Source organism: Epargyreus clarus, unplaced genomic scaffold (assembly GCF_041222505.1).
Source record: "Epargyreus clarus isolate Ecla_fem2 unplaced genomic scaffold, WU_Ecla_fem_2.2 ptg000012l, whole genome shotgun sequence".
Lineage (NCBI taxonomy): Eukaryota > Metazoa > Arthropoda > Insecta > Lepidoptera > Hesperiidae > Epargyreus > Epargyreus clarus.
The window spans coordinates 11,673,385-11,691,581 of record NW_027332220.1 but is presented as its reverse complement, the minus strand read 5'-3'; the positions used below and the strand labels follow the sequence as shown (position 1 = coordinate 11,691,581).

The following is an 18,197-nucleotide window of genomic DNA, read 5'->3' as shown; positions in this document are numbered from 1 at the left end:
AAAATAAATCGAACGACAGACAGTCGTCATAAACTAATTTTGAGTGTTTTCCTTTTGGTGTACACAAAAATAGCGTCATCACTCTTTCATGTCCCGCGCGGGAGTGACATTAAGAATTTACAGTTCGGGATTTAGTACAACGCCATCTAGTGCTTAAGATGAAAGTTAAGTTCATAAGAAAGGTGTTTGATTTATACGACCGCTACCAACTGGAGTGTCCGGCTTGTGTTTAAATTATTTCAATAAATGCTATGGAATGAACATCTGTACTCAAGTCGTCGTCATTTCTACCATCACTTTTCAAATAAATTAAATCAGTGTCATAAAAATATTCCAAAGCAATTATTTACTTATTTGCTAATTAATACTTGACGTTATCAACAAAACTCGTATTCATTCAATACAAATTTTTCCTAATTTTTCAAGTCAAAGTTAAATGAAAATTGCGTTCCAATCAAAACCAATTCAGAGAAGCCATAATCAGAAAAGTTGTTTCAAAACTGAACTGAATCGTTTATCGGTTGTCATCAAAAAGAAATAACGTTTCCAACCGCCCTTCTATTGCAAACTTAATTAAAATCGAGTGAGATTTAGAAAAGCGAAGAAAAAACAGAAAAGTTTGTCAGTCGAATGGGGTTAATAAGAAGTTTGGAAAGTCACCGAGCACTTCATAGATCAATATTGTGTGCGATATAAAAGTCGCTAAGAAAGAGTTTTCCTTTGAAAGATTTTACGAATGTTTCGAAGGACTTAACAATTATTTCAGTACTATGGTTTCATCGTCCATTCTTAAAATTTTGGTTACTGGTTTATTGTTTTCGAAAACAACAAGTTGAGCATTTGTTTTGAGTTGAAGCGGTAAACACAACAGCGTCAGCACTTGATTTAGGGCATGGAAGGCGTAGTGGTGCCGTAATAGTTAAGCTTTGAAAAACAAAAATCGGGCAAATGAACTATCACAAAAATCTCTGCAATTCCGAAAAACATCGTTCGTTTTAGAAATTCATCCGCACGAACATCGTGAAAACGACAACGCCGAGGAGTAATTAATTCGGAGCGGAATAAAACTATCTCACAAAGCGGCGAATGAGCCAAAACACTCGATGCTCATTCAAGTGCATGCAGCTCACGCACTGCAGATTGAAAGAAGCCTGCAACAGAGTCCTAAATGCCTAAATGCATCCATTCATCCACAGTCATTACCGTATTGAATCGCCAAATTTCTCGCTACTACTGAATTGGAGGACCCTTTTGTTTCTCAACGATGCCTATTTCATTTGCTCCGCTGGAAATTTCAATGCACGAAAAATCTTTGTATGATCCCACTAAAGAAGTCTTTCAGTGGAATCGGCAATGTTTACAAAATGTCGGCTTTCAAATTATTCATATTAAGCGAAATCCCAAATTTTGATAGAGATATTTCGAAAGCCTTCCGACAAGTAGAATAGATCACTGAAAAAAGATTAACAGATTTTTGGCTGCGAAAAGTAGTTGCAAATATGAAACACAGATCTGAAATGAATCAAGATAAGAGGAAACGAACATCCGACTAAGTATAAAACGTATCAAGCTAATAGTAGCTGGCATCAATGTACCAAAAGTGTCATCAGAACAATTGCTTACATCAGTCTAACCCTATCAGACTCGTACACATCCGCAGTATTGTGTCACGTCGCTAAAGGCGAACAATTCTGAGATGATCCGTCTTGATATTACAGAATTTATCACTCAAATTAGTTTCAGAGTCTATGCACTCTCCCAGTGTCAACGGATACGCGCGTGGGTGGCAATGTTTCGACGATGGCCGGCAAATAAATAGCTAAATTGATTTTAATGCAGCATCACTTCCCTTGCCCGCCTCTCGGCCGGCTCAGCTCGATCCATTACAGCCGTCGATAATATTGATTGATTGACCACTATCAATAAGCAACGCTTGTTGAGACCATTTAGTACGACACTGTTCGGTACATAGATGCCCATTCATATTGTTTAGTTATAAAGCATGTAATTGTTAAATTGATATATTTGTGTTTCGGGTTTTAACTTTTTATAAATTATTGTTATTGCTTTTTTATTTTTTATATATCTACTGTCCTTAGGATTAATATAAGAACTATAAGAAGCTATATTGATTTCGGAAATTTCATGCAATGTGTAAACAATGTCTACACTTAAACTTTTTCCAATTGTATTTATCACGTTGATAAGGAACCACGATGAAAGAATTACAAGTTAATATGAAAGGGTTATTGTTTCTGGGTCTCATAAAGCGTGATATTTATTTAGTGCAAGGATTACCGACCGTTCGGTGCCGATCAATCATTCCATTGAACGTATCCTGTTCCCCTTCTGTAGTGCTGCCGTTCACCAATTGGTATCGATGAATTGATACGCACGAGTTTGGAGTTGTAACCGATCTGAAGTTATGTAAGAGTTCTCAAACAAGATATTGGCTTTTGATTAAATAAGTCTTATTGGAAATTAATTGGCAATATTCTTTAAAACTGTTTTGTCATTTCTTTTTCAGTTCTTGTTTTCAAGTTATATTGTATTACATTAAGAGTTATATGAGTGCTTTTCAACTGTTTTTTTTTCAAAAGTAGGAATACGTGTGTGATTGAAATCTGGTAAAACTTTATTAATGAAAGTTATACAGGTTATATAGGTTATGTTATGACCAACCATCAAATCAGATGCATCAAGAGCATCAGTTACAAAACTATCGATAGCATCCCAGCACTAGATCTATCCAACTGTCAAATCCAATTCAGCGATGCCCCCGCACATGTAATTGATTTATTGATCGTACGTTACGTTCGATACGAGCGGGCGCATCGCCAAGGCTATTGCATCCTCTGTAATTTTCTACCAGTTAACCGGGTGACCTCATACGCACAACTCACGCTTATCTATACGGGAAGTCGGATACGTCTGGGATCTGGGGATCTCAGCATCTCCTAAGCCTTTAATTTATCGCCTATTGTTTGGTTTTTATATCCGGTGTCGGACGAACTTTGAGTGTGTATGTAAACACTTTAAAGTTGTGCAGTATAGATAGGTGGCTCGTGTTTAAAGTTGTCCAGTATAGATAGGTGGCTCGTGTTGCAAAAACATATACTTTGTTGATTACTGTTTAATATAAAACCAGTGTTTATATTACGAGTACTAGTTGATTTACGAAAGGATTTTACGAGTGTTTAAACTAAAAATCCTTAAACAGAAAACAGCTATTAAATTTAGATGCCAATGTTGAGTTATGTTCAGTAAAATAATATGTTTGTTATTACCTCTTTTTCTTTGGCAGCGAGTTCATTCTCCAAGTTGCCTCCCTGGTTCACTACAGGACTGCTCCTCGAAGAATTGCTATTACTCCTCGCCGTAGCAGCCATTTCTATCTTATGTTCTAAATCCTCATCAATTTCTGGTGATCTTCTCTTCTCTTCTTTGATATCTGGACTGAATCCGTCTGGTATTCTGGTCTCTGTGGCCTGGTCCCTCGTGGGTTCTAGGTGGGTGCCATTGGTCTTTGGCGGCACGGTGGCTTGGAGGGGGGTCGGGCTTGTGGTAGCTAGCTGTTCCTTCAGCGTAGTCACCTCCTTCTCCGCCAAGGTAGCTCTCTGTAACAAGGAAAAAGGTGTTAATATTTAGTATAATCAACAAGTATGTTCTCTTCTGTTCTGAAAGTGTAAATTCATAGTTTGTTCGTTTTTGTTTCCCCTTTGTGTAGGTGTACAATTGTTTAATTAACTGCATCCTCCATCCATTCAATATTCATTTTTGTGCAATAGCGGAAACATCGATTCGCAGGCGCCTGTTTCACGGGCTGTTGTTTTTAATCTAATTATTTATCAGTTCCCATAGACCAGTTGGCCTGGCCGGTGACGTAGGGATCCTTTGTCGCACTTCCTGCGGCATTCATTACGCTGTTCATTTAGTGCCTAATCTGTTCGATCTCATTAAAACGGATGTTGGATGTTGATTGGTCGGCGCGAGAGCCTTTGTTGGGACTACTCGACCGTTGGTTTTTGTCCTGGATCGCGTTCGCATTACCGATTCGCGCTGCAATCGCCGGTTTAATTTGGGTTCGAGTGTGGTTATCAAGCGAAGTTTTACGATCTTCAAGGTAAATTGCGGGCAAGGTTATACTACTGTATTTGCAAGTCTTTGTTAAATATACATTTTGATGCGATTTGATAAGTATATTTTAAACGATGACTTCAACTATGGATCTTTATACGTAAATAACACAGATTCATTCGAACCATGAAAAAAGTTTCAGAGATCGTACTTTGGACATTCATTGCAGTAATGGTTAAGATTGTCATAATTTTTGTGCCTTTTATACATATCTATAATCTAACAACCTCAGCTGTTCCTAATTATTTTTAAACATTGTTAATGATAGCTTCCGAAGCTCAATAAAGGCCTGCTAGAAAAAATATTGTGGTTAATGACCCCGTAAGGAAAGCAAATGAGAAGGAATGTGCGAGCACGCGTGACGTGCCGGGCGCCGCTGGGCAGATAGCATCGCATCGATTGCTGGTAAGGAGGTTGGCAGATAGGATTAGCTTTGATGGTTGTTTGATGATTGCTTTTTAGTTCTGTAGGTTCTATTAGCAAGTCTATGTAGTCGCAAACATGTTGAAATTCGTTTGTGCGTTTTTCTTTCAACGTGTGCAATTATTTGTCTTAAAGTAATTACGTGTTAAATTAAATATATCATTTATGCTATAATCATGTATGTGTACCATATTCAATTTTTTTTTAATTGTTCTCATTGTGGTCTTTTTATTTTTTTTAATTAGTGAACCATATTTTTACTCACTGTATAGTACTAATAATTTATAATCTAATTAGGAACGCAACCAATTTTTAGATTTACGTCTCGCCGCTGTGTGGCGCTCTCTTCCCTTTCCTCTTCTGAATTTGTAACGCGTGAGTTCTTTAATAAAACATAATTACTTTACAAGCTCTTTATTTGATAAAAACCCTACTTATAGTTATATATTTTATATATTTCAACCAGTGTACAATCGCCTAACACGCAGAAATGTTGCGCCTACGCGCATTCGTTCGGTTTCCCGATGAAATCTACGATTGTCGGATTAATGGCGAAGATTCGTCCGATAATTAACGCTTTATCTCTCAATTCGTTTGATTCTATTGTTTTTATATATCGCGATCCATTCGAAAACCTATCTTAGGTACTCGTGATCAAGGGAGATTTTTCTGTTAATAGATATAATGGGATAAGAGTTTCAATTCCCATAAATGTAAGGAAAGCGTAGGCGGAAATCGATAAAATGTTAACTAACAATGCGATATAGACTGTGATAGGGATTAAAGGTCATACAATACAATTGTGGCAATTGAGAATTTGTTTAATAAATTCCTTTATTTAAAATAGCGAAAGCTATGCGGAAATTAATTAGTAAATATACTGAGAAAGTCCGGCAAACTAATAAGCTTTTGATAGATTTTAGAACTATACACCTATTTTTAGGAGATGTTTTATATGAACTAACCAATATGCAAAACCATCATTAAATAAAAATAAGATCATAAATGCGTTACTATTCGTAAAGATAGTACAAAATTTTCTTCAGCGTCACGCTGCTATAATGCAGAAAGTACCCTTACATTGGCAATACAACAACTGTTAAAATTACGCCAGTTTTGTATTAGTAAACATTCGTGTCGTCTTGATAGAATTTAAAAATCTTATCCTGAAGCCAATGTGATGAGTCATAAAATAATGACAGGAGCGATCAATCATACTCAATTTAAGAGTATAGCTCAAATCATACGTTACGTCATGGCCAGATGACAATATTATAATTTCGGCCTACGGGTTATTCGTCTACGAACACTTGAGTGGGAGGTGAAACAGATAGAAGCAAATGAAAAAAATAATGTGAAGATCGTTTTATATTTCACACAAATTGCCAAAATTGAAGCAAAGAAATAAAGCGAATATTTCAACGATGATGTCTTAGATATCTTTCACACACGCACAAAAGGTACTGTTTTAAAATACCTCATTAATTTTAATATTTAATTTAAATATACATTACACACGGTGAAAGATTTTGAACGCCTCGATGTCGGAAGCGATAACAAAAATATTACCAAAATTATATTTAAAAACTGAAGCGTAACGAATGTGGGTTTAATGACTTTCGGTTTACTTGATGGAACTAAAATTTAAGCACAGCAACAAAAGAAATATTGACTTAATAAAAATGATAAATAGTTTTCACAACGGACATACATATCTCGGTTCAAATTCTAATCTAATTACATAAAGGCATTACAATTTTGGACCGAATAATTTTATGTTTACAACTAGAAAGTTAGAAAAGTGAGGCGATCGCCGCGTTCATTAAAAATCATGAATGTTTGCCCACTCAATTATGTACAGGGAAAATCACCCACCGTCTCGCATTAATTGTGAGAACTCGAACGTAAGAAAAATATAACAATTTGGTATCGTTAAAAATAACCGAAAGCCCAAATATTAGTGGAAATGTTTTTATAATTACAATTGTAATGGCTGACGACACAGTTAATTCCACGCCTTTAATGTGAGAGAATACCACGATGTTGATGGCTATGGAACTGGATCTCACAACTTCGGGACATTGATTTATTGTTTTAGATAACATCGGATTTTTATCTTCTATTTTATAGAAATGGCAAACATTTAGGCAATCCACCTGTTAAGTTGCTGCCCATAGACTTTTATAACGCTTAGAATTGATATAACCTTAGTCCGTACTTAAAATGTCTGTAATGTTTGGCTTTTATGATGGAAATGTATCTTTGCGAACATTATTGCTGTAAGACAAAATATTTGCGGTGGTCGAACCACACAGGTAATAATTCACTTGCATATTGGGAATTAAAAGGAATTGATTTTGCTCCAAAATTGTAACACATTTGGCATGAAACTATGAAATGTATTGTAGATTTTGAGAAGAGATCAAAAGATGAATCTTTATTAATTCTATAAATTTTGCCTAACATTCAATATTTCTACGAAATCAACATAATCAAAGATAAAGAAAACAAACCAAAAACAATTCTCACCCGATTAGTCGTAGACAAAGCCGATGTAGAAACAATGGGGTCCAATCGCACCCGTTCGGTATTAATTCGGGTCCTTTCATCGGTTCATCAATACAATTTAATAAATTTGGGATAGCTCAATCAAAGTTTGCGGGTTTCATTTTGTTTATCGACGACAATGGGCTTTGGGACATCTCTTGAGACTGTTACTCGTCCCTTCACGAAATTATGTACGATTCGTAACACATAAATAAACTCCTAAAAATTTAGCGTGGAGAAGTCGATTGGAATGTTAGAATATAAAGATACAGCGTAATTTGTCCAAAGGAACATTTTTTTCATTTTAATAGTTCTAAGAGCTCTTCTCTCGTCTAATATCAAGACGATGATTATTTTTTTCCACAAGGTAGCTTGTCTGCCGTATAGACTACGATAAAATATAATGAAATATAAAACATATACAAAACAGATCTGTTAAATTAAATATAACGAGGCGATTCAAGTTAGTCCTCAGAGGACGCACCTGTTGCCGACCTTAGGTAGGTCTGACTATAATTCTACTTAGGGTTACGTATATCCATGAATGGCTGATCACTTATATGGCTAATACCTTCAAACGGTCTATGTGTTCGTTACTTCAAATTCATAAATAATACACGTACACGTTAATTTTAATACAAATTAATTTTAAAATTCTGTATTAATTACATTAAAAAGATTACACGATTTTGACTGGCTGCGTTACACCTAATTAAACTCTCAAAAATTCGACTCGGATTACACGATTTTGACTGGCTGCGTTACACCTAATTAAACTCTCAAAAATTCGACTCGAATGCTCGGTAATAAAACTGAGTTATTTTCCATCGGCGTTCAGCCCCGATGGCCAGTGTTCACAGATCGAATCAGCCTTATAAGTAGCAATTAAAACATCGTCCGATTCATTCACTAACTCTACTGCAACAAAGAATTGCTTATCTATTGAAACCATCGCCATCAAAATTGTTTAAGCCTCAGATTAGGCGAATCTCACGGGAGCAACGGTACACTCTAATGTTTCAATGAGTTAATACGATTAACTGAGCCAAAAATTTCATGTTTTAGCTTTTTATGAATATTAATATCAACATTACTTTTTATTGTTACTATTTCTAGTTCCACCAGTCGATTTTCGACTCTCTTTTGGGGTATCAAGGTTTTCTTTGGAAAATAGTGAATTTGTGGAGCGTACATAGCTTCGAGTCCAGAAACAAGACTAAAACGTCTGCCCATATTGAGTACTTTTTGTGCATTTACTAAGTATCCAGCGTTGTATTTTCTTTTATCTGCTCGCGAATTTATTTCGAAATTTGCACTAGTAAACCCGAAACTAGTTATTCTTGTCGCTGTAACGAGAATTTTAATTAGTGAATTGCTTTTGTCTATACGCAGAAACTTTAAATTCTGTCGGTACATTTTTTTTTGGTAACTAACGGAAAGACACGTTTTTGCAAACTCGACTATTTTGCCAAAATATGACATACTTAATTATTGTTTTTATGCTTTGTACATATAATTGTAAACTTAAATTGCCTATAGCTTCTGATTGCTTAGGTTGGAACGAAAATAAATCATAGTTTGTAAAACCACAACTCAATTCCGTAATATATACCTATGGCAATTCAATATTATACCTATTGTACTAACCGTCGTTACAGATCAGATATATTGTTTGAAGGGCTTTTAATAATTGAAGAGAAAAACTTAAATCGTCATTCTCACCGTTCAAGTAGTACTCAATTATCACACAGGAGAATTGCTGAAAACACCAGCCGCTAGACAAAGCGACCGATTGGCACAGTTTCAGTCATTCAGACGTGACTCACCCAGACAGCGCTAAGCTCCGGAATTTCTAATGTAAATTTAACATTATTGATATTGATATTCCGATGATTCTAACACTCCAATTCATCGTTTTCAGAGAATTTTGTAGCTACTGAATTAGTATCTTTGTCATACGGTACAGTGGTGAAACATACTGTATTTATATTATGAAGATAGGTATTTAAATTATGAGCACAATTAGCTGTAATTTCTCTAACTTCATTGGTAATTAAATTAATTATATGATTGTTCTTATTTCATACCTTATATTACGTTGTTTGTCTATCCATTTCAGACTTGGCTTTCCACACAACACTAAGAAAATTAATTTTATATGAAACTGATTACATGTCACGGTTCTTTTAACTGGCCTTATATTTTGACGTATACTTTTTCCAGAGCATTAATTCAGTTAATATGATAATAGCCAGCGTAAGGTTATCAACACGTGTAGCATGTGTGAAATGAAAAAATTAAGCATTATTTATGCACGGTTTGACAATAAAACTCCGCATCGCTCTCACCGAATAACGTTTTCCGCCATTATTGTTCAAAGCGGTTTTATTATGATTATGATTTAGAAACGGATGCGCCTGCTCATTGAAATTCACGGCTCTTATCTGATTTCATCTTCATGTATCATATTAATTGGCCATTCCACATCGGTCTTAATTAACCGTAATTTTTATTTCGGCTTTACGATTTTCGGATTACATTTCCGCGAGCTCAACTAACTGTTGTGTTCTGCTGTTTACGGAACAGTTATCTTTGACGCACATAGCTTGATCTTGTCTGTGGTTGCAGTCATGTGAGTCATGTGTTCTTAAAGGTTGTAGAACTTTCGACTGTTTCGGTGTTATCATCAGGTGTTACAGTTGTGGGCGGCAGTTCCCGCATAATAACTATGAATTTATGAACTTACTATCTTTCTTAAGACCTTACGAGCTTTTAATTGTAATTATATAATGCTCTACTCATAATATTGTGTCAATAGCTAACAAAATCGTGACAAACAAACCCGTAATCGGCAAAATAAACAGACACAAATTCAATTCTCTGTATGAATTCGTAATAGACCGAGAAAAAAACGCTCGTCACGACGTGCCGTAACCCTGCGTCTGCCACCAAGAAAAATTAACGCACTCGCTAAGGGTTGGGTCCCCCAGACCCCGCATTATACGGGGAGCGGTCACTAATTAATGGAAAAGGATTAAATTCGTACGGAATTGAAATAAAATAAATATGATAAAGGACGGGTCTCCTTGGACGAGGGCTTCGGGTGGGTTTTTTGTTGGCCACCCCCGTCGATATGTAGGCGACTTGTTAATTAATTTGGGCTTTCTTTGCACAGATAAGTTATCGGTGCGTGATTTTCGTTTTGCTTATTTATTCGTATTTATTACATTTTATGGATCCCCTAATCGAAAACAGAAAGCTGAACATCATGTATGTTCAGCTTTCTGTTTTCGATTCGAGAAAGTACTTTTTATTGAATGCACATTGTATGATAGTTGGTGTTAGTCATTTGTCACAATATTCATACCACTGGGTATTGAAACAAAATAAATTACTCAAGATTTTTACAATTCCAAAGAATTGAAGATAAATATTTTAAATATAAACAAAGACACAGAGCTGCTGTAACATTTTTAAATAATCGAATTGGGTGAAAATCGGTTAGAAGCTTACAGGATTACGCATCGGTCTGGTGAGCACTGCGCATTGTTCGGAACGTGTAGAACTGGACAAATTCGCGGAGGGGGTCTCGAAGACCCAACAAGAATTAAGAGGGTTAATTTTTGAAATAAATCAAAGACAAAAACTGTTCAGAGCTTGATGTTATTTTTTTATGGGGAAGGATAAGTAGACTTTATTTGTGTTTCATCTTGATCCTTCTTGAAGATGGTAGAACCCTCTGTGGTTCAACTCTAGAAACACGACCTTCACACCTTATTCTGCCTGATAACAGCTGCGTATAGTAAGGGTACATTTGAGGCATTCAAACTTAGTTTTTAGTCAGGGGTAGCAACACATCTGTGCCCAACCTCAAGTAATAATCTAATGTTATCTGCAGTTGATTAGAGATGTCCATGAGCGGCAGCCACTTCATCACCGTCAGGCGGATTACACGTATATGCAACTTCAATATTATAAATAAAATAAGATTCGAAATAGATTAGTTAGGAGGTCGATATTTCAAGTGAACAAATAACGTATACAATCCTATCATAGGCGACTCTACCAGACGGTGTGTCTGTATATTTTTGTAGAGTTTGTTATGTCCTTTGTCTGGGCCCACCCCTCGTGCCCCAAATCACGAGTGTGTGACCGGTCAAATATTTGTTTCAATGCTATAAGCACTAAATTAATAGACACATCTATTGTTTTGTTTTTATCCGGTCTAAATATTTTTTATTCGGAGTTTTGTAACATACTCGTAGTTCTTTTAGAGTTATTTAGTTATATTTGATAGCAGTGTCATATGATACGGGATTGTCGGCTTAACGTACTACTAGTTGCATAAAAACGTTTAAAAACGCGCATGTTTATTTAACGCGGTTACCCATCCAACACTTGGCTTCACCCGACGTTGCTTAAATATTTAATCGGTTACAATTATAAATTGTAACTTTGTTTCAAGTAGTTTAGCTTACGAAGTGTAAATACTGCTATTACAACATAATATATGATAGGTACCTAGTACATAATATGACAAGTAGTCGTGCCGCATCAGTTGAAGTACAGAAAGTCTCACAGCTTAATTTTGTATTTTCTTCATATGATTTGATAACAAATAATACTTTTTTTATTTGTTTGTTCAAACGCGCTAATGTCTAACTTCTTCAAATTGTTTGATAGCAAACCCATAACCAGAAAGTAATATCAGTAGATTCCATTATCAAGAGCACTTTCTCAAAATGAAACGGAGCGTTGGAAAAATAAAGATAAGATGCTTAATCAAATTACGTACAATTGGGCGATATTAAAAAAGAATGTTTGTCTATTCCCCCGTAGTCGATACCACTCGGCGGAGTCTTAATCTCTCAATGTCAGTTTTAATTTGCTCCTCGCATCGAATTACCCAGGTTTTATTTTTGAAATTCCCGTAGACAAGGAAACGCGTTTCGACAGCCCGAAATAATAATCTTCTGCTGTCGAAAAATCGAAGTCCCAGAATGTTTATTTATCAAATAAGTTAATCTTACTTCCGTGTTGGTCAGATTTAAAACTATTTTTAATAGTTTTAAAGTAGTAATAACAAATTAAATGCATAAAAAAAAATATTAAAGAAACTAAATCATAAATGCTTCGATAATCTTATCTAAAACATATCTTAACTAAACGTAACAACCACACGACACATGTATACTGTATTGAAATTGTTACTTGTATCTAAAATAAACAAACGATCCAATATGCACACACAAAATTAATTAGAAAAGTTCAAAAACTCGACGTTTAGTTGCAACCACAATTTCGAGTCGTCCAATGCGTTCGAACGCAAAACAAAATCCGCGAAGCGTGAATCAAAGTCAGGTAGGCGGCAAACAAAACCGAACGAATATCCAAACAGTCAATCGGAAACTAGATAATTCAATTCCGAATTATACGGAACCAACTCAAACTCTGATTGACGAATTCAAACACCGCTCCGATCGACAAGGCAGGTATTAGAACAGCTAATCATTATTAGATATTGAATTTTCCTAACTTTGGACTCATCCGCTTTCTAATTTACTAATGAATCCGAGTGGCTGCCATTAGGTTCCCCCTACACCCCCAGCAGGGTGAAAGGGGTAAGACCTCGCGCGAATTTTCGTCTTTTATACGAGTACATGTAGAACGATAATCCGATTGGTTCGGGCGCTCCACATTTGAATTTTCGTGTGTTTTCGGTAATTCTCGCGACGGTTTGACTTTGTAGTGACGTTTCATTTCCGAAATTGGTTTGTTTGATATTTAAATTTCGAATTCTAGAATGTCGGTCAAATGCCAGTGTAAGTACAGAATACATCCGTAAATTACTTTTGTGTTGGTATCGCAAGTACTTGTGTTAGAATTTTTTGTTTTAGTTTACGTGTAGATTCTGGCAGTTACTACATTTTAAATAGCGTCTTTTGTTATTACAAGATAATTACAAACAAAAAGACTACGATGTCGACGTAAAGTATTTGTGAAGATAATTTTTAGCCAACTTTGATGGCGTCTATAAATAAAACTACATTCGTAGTAAGAGCGAAATAGTCAAAGATTTTATTTCTCTGTTGGCAACACGCCAGAAGTGCTAAACAGTCATGTCAGATACTGCAAAAAAAATTAAATTATTTTCGTTTAATACCATCTTTTGTACGTAATGGTTGTGTTTCGTATTTTTTATTATTTCTCTATGATTCCGAGTATTAAGATATTTTATATGTAATATACGAAATTAATGTAGAATATAAATAAATGATATTTAGTTGAGTGGTCCCATCTTTACCCATCGTTGCGTAAACGCAACATTTTATGTTTGATTTTTTTTTTGTATTAAAAATAGGACAGTAATCTTTGACATCTAATCCAGTTTATAAAAGAAGAGCTAAAATACAGGTTATAATTATTTGGACACTTATTTTCGTGAAAAATATATTTGATTTTTAATTTTGAAATACGGCGAATTTAGTCTTCTCCAATTAGAAAAATTCATAAATTCATAAAAAATATTAATTAAAATAAATCAGAACTTTTTACACTAAACAAACATTTAACAATACTTTATTTATGAGTTCAATAATTCTGTTGAAAAGGAAAACCTATATATATAGTTTAACTTAGACTTCCACAAAATGTTGCGTGTACGCAACGTTGGGAGTATTATTGAATATTTGTTATTATAATGCCGCGATCTATTCATGCTAGGAATTTATAGTTAACAATAATTTCTTGGAGCTCAAGCGACACAAACGCTTTTGTTTCGTTAGTTAGTCAGTTGTTGAACTTCAAGCTCTCTGGTTTATGTAGTAAGCCACAAAACGAGTGCATTTTCTCTACGTAATAATGGCTTATAAAAACGCATTGTCTTCACAAGAAATTATGCGCTTGTTGGAAGAAGAGGAGGATTTACAAAATGCTAAACAAATTGTTGCTGTATACATCCCCCCACCGGTTAAAATGTTACCGACGAACAAGATCTAGATGATGCTATGTTGGGTGGTTTCGACAGCAATCTGCCCTCTGATATCGTTGGAACGTATAAAATCCACACGGATTTACCCACTGAGTCTGAAAATATGCTAGATGAGCCCAGTACTTCAATTTCAAGAAAATAAAAAAGGTCAAAGAATGCACCAAAATGTGTTCCAGACCTGTTATACCTAATTGAAGAACCTTGCAAACATCGCGTATTTTTTGACATTTTTTTCATATAACAAATTTGATTTCAAATCTTACGTTGCTGAAAATGAAAGCGGCTACCTTGCATTGCCATTCTTTGAATGTTTCAAATACAAATACCAATGAAAACACCATCCAAGAACGCATTGCCTACTAATATTCGCTATGATAATGTTGGTCATGTCACAGAAAAACATGAAAATAAACGTCGAAGAAGATGTCGACAATGTAGAAGTACAACAATTTACATGTGTAAAAAATGTCAGGTGCATCTTCATGCTGATTGTTTTAAAATGTTCCACTCCCGTTAGTACTTGAGTGTCCATCCATATAAGTAAGTTGAGAGTAGTTTTAAAGTTCACTTAGCCCAACGTTGCGTAAACGCAACATTTTGTGGAATTTAAACGGAATGATCAATATTTTTTCTGACTATGATTTTCTCCTTTTGAATGTATATGTAACTAATATAAATAATAAAATTAAAAAAAATCCTTTTATTTAACCCCTTGGGAATTAATGGGTTAAGTTCAAATATTTTTCTCAAGAAATGTACCGAAGACAGTTCATATTTGAAATTTATTTAATTTGCTTTGTCTATTAGCTTTACAATTTTATCTTCATTTAATCTCGTTTAGTATTTCTTCTTTTTAATTTGAGTAATAAAATGAATCATAGATAATTAGAACTTAAATGTCAGATTATCTTTGTATAATATAATCAATTATTATCATCTATCATCAATACCCCTTTCTACTCAATCATAAGGTCTTCCCCGCATTGCAACGCACATCGCCGTGCGATAGTGCATTAACAAGCAATTATTAAGTTAGCGAACTTAGACAATAAAACGCAACACCTGCGTCTTGAGTGGAGTGATAACTGGAGCATCAGGAAGATATTTAGGTAAATTTAATTTTAATTACGTATTTTCAGTATTGAAATATAACATACGTATTTTCAGTATTGAAATATAACAGTCCTTATTGATTCGGCTCCAGGCCATCGTCACACTTGTTTCTGCTAAAGGTTTGAAGGTTCCGGTTCCGGTTCCGGTTTGAAGAATGTGGTAAGGGAGACAGACTTTTCCGAGGCGTTCCAGCTTAGCCCTCAAGGGTAGCATTTGTGACCGACCTCAGGTAGGAATATCTATTCCTATCTGGGGTTGTACAGATGTTCATGGGCGGCAGTAGCCACTTACATCAGGTGGATTGCATGCTCGTCTGCTACTCCTATATTATATTTAAACATATAAAAACCGTCGTAACGGTCGTAACAAGCATTAAGAGCAGACAATCACGCCTCTCAATCAATCAGGAACAGCTCATTTAGATGGCTATCGATTCGCACGCATTGTTCCGTCTTGGCTTGATTCTGATGTATTACGCATCAGATAGCATGGAGATAATTATAACGTTCGTGAATTGTTCATTACTTGCTTTGGCGTTGGTTTTGGTCAAATATTGAGTGTTTTGAAAGAATTTATGTAAGTTTAGTACAGTAGCGGAGATAAGAAGTTTTTTTATAATATAAGAGTAGCAGACGAGCATACAGTCCACCTGATGGTAAGTGGCTATTGCCACCCATGGACATCTGTAATCAACCCCAGATAGGATCAGATTTTCCTACCTGAGGTCGGCCACAGATGCCGCTACCCGTGAGGAATAAGCTGAAACGCCTCGGAAAAGGATGACTCCCTTATCACACCCTTCAAACCGGAACACAGCAGCGCCTAACACTGCTGTTATTAGGTAGAAATAGGTGTGGCGGTGGTGCCACCGGAGTCGAACTACAAAGGGTTCTATCACCTTCAAATAAAATGTTTGTTCAGTTCTTTCTTTCAGTTGTTGTTTCTTTCCTTCAGTTGTTGTTTAAGCGGCTTTCTTATTGAAACTCTTTTACGTTCTACTTTTGGGGATAGCTCTAAATTAGTATATAGTGAGCATATAGTATATGAAGTAGTGGTAAAGGATTGTTTAGTATAGGATACTATTTAGTAGTAGGTTTCAATACGAAGTAAGCACTGTCTTTTTTGGAATTTAGGTTTTTTGAAACTACATGCTTGGGAGTCCATATATTATTTTAATTTCTAAGAAATATGCGAACTAAGACCAAATCTCTTGGAATCTTAGGTAAGACCAAACATCTAAAGTCATAAAAGTTTTGTATTTAAATTAAGAATCTATGACACAATAAATAACCTTAAAAAACTAAGCTTGTACATAAAATAAAATAAAAAACGTAAGTAAAAGGGGCTTTAACACGGGGTTTATTAAAAACTCAGTGTAGATACAGATTATATTAAGGCTTTCAGCGAGCTTCCTCAAACTCGACACCTGATTCAGTGCGGTGGCATGGCCATGCCACTGAGAATTTTTGGACTGTCTCATCAATATGAGGTATAGATATGAATTGTCAATTTGTCTATTGGTAGGTCTGCTGTGTTGTGGGAAGTGTGTAGTAAGGCAAATTTTACATATTCAATGCGTTCCATCTTAGTCCTCAGGTGGACTATACTAATGTCTGCTATTTCTATTATATGAAAAAGTCAACCAACTATGTATTGTTCTTATTATCATACTTTTATAAAATTATATGAAAAGTACAGTTGTTAGATTAAAAGTTCATATGTTTTGATTGTTCAATAATTTAAATTTTAATTACGTCAGAATCAAATTATAGCCTTTCATTTTTATATATTTAAACACCATCCTACATTAAACCTTTCTAATATTTTTGAAACGTATCCCCTCAAATATTAAAACGTGTTCACCCTACACCCCAATAAAGGCTTTACCGAGGCGATATTAGCCGGCTTTTATCTTCGAACGCGTTCAACGAGGTATCACCGTATTAATATGTAAGTGGTGTTCATTGATGTTTCACGTTCACATTACACCACTGATGCCTATATTAGAGTGTAAAAGAAATAAAAGCAAAAAAAGATGTTTAAGCCCTTTTCAGTTTTACACGGGCTTATTGGTTTTTTAATCGATAAGTCCCGAAATATAATAACTTTTAAGTCAATACATTACATTACATTCATTACATTACATACATTGTTACCATTGAAGACTAGGTTTATGAAAGTTTTTATTGTATTTAAACTTTGTTTATATTTGAGGACATAAGAATAAAGGAAAGAAAAAAATAATATTTACCAATAAGTCCAATAAGTCTCAAAATCTAAGAACTTTTTTGAACCGAATAGAAATACGTCGCTACACTAGTAAGGAAATTCTATCTCGGGTCATAAATGGATATTATGGATAACCCACTGCTGATGAAAACCAGTTAAAAACCAGATACAAATCAGGGAAAACGTACACTTATATAATAGAGTAAGTGCCTTAGTTGAGCCACGAAAAGTCCTAATAGTCCCAAATCTGACTACTATTGGTAAGTCAGAATTATGGATTATGTGGATATATGGATTATAATCCAAATTTGCAAGGACACCCGCTGCAGAGTTACGGGGCATGACCGCGCGTTGTGGGTACACATGTCACATTTATTTAGTTTAGACCATTACACACGCTCTACTGGTTAGGATTATCTAATTTAGAAACCGGGAACGCTTTTAAATGTGGAGCTTAGTAAATTCACATTGATTACTAGCTATTGTGGTTCGCTGAAGTGTATCGGTGTGTCCTATGTTTTGATTACCTTTCGTGGTTAGCCTGTGAAGGTACGACTGCTATGCTTATTATTGTTTAATAGCAGTAGTGTCAAGTGCTGATGTATTCTTGTTTGAAGAGAGATACATTTACACGAGGCGTTTTAATTTAGCCCTTACTTAGCGTCTGGTTGACTGCATAATTTTCTATTTACCTTTTACAAAAAAAAATCTCATTTGGCTAGTGTGAAGCGTTATGATATTTCAAAAATATAGTATA

General features: G+C 35.1%; 1 protein-coding gene across 8 annotated transcripts in view; it reads right to left on the bottom strand.

Annotated features, from left to right (window-relative positions):
* The window catches only part of cut (homeobox protein, cut), a 196,354-nt gene that overhangs the window by 93,311 nt on the left and 84,846 nt on the right, over nucleotides 1–18,197 (bottom strand). For all 8 annotated transcript variants that reach the window (XM_073078575.1, XM_073078577.1, XM_073078576.1 and 5 more), the window contains one exon: nucleotides 3,288–3,617. In XM_073078575.1, the coding sequence (XP_072934676.1) occupies nucleotides 3,288–3,617 (330 nt within the window). The remainder of the gene's footprint in view (nucleotides 1–3,287; nucleotides 3,618–18,197) is intronic.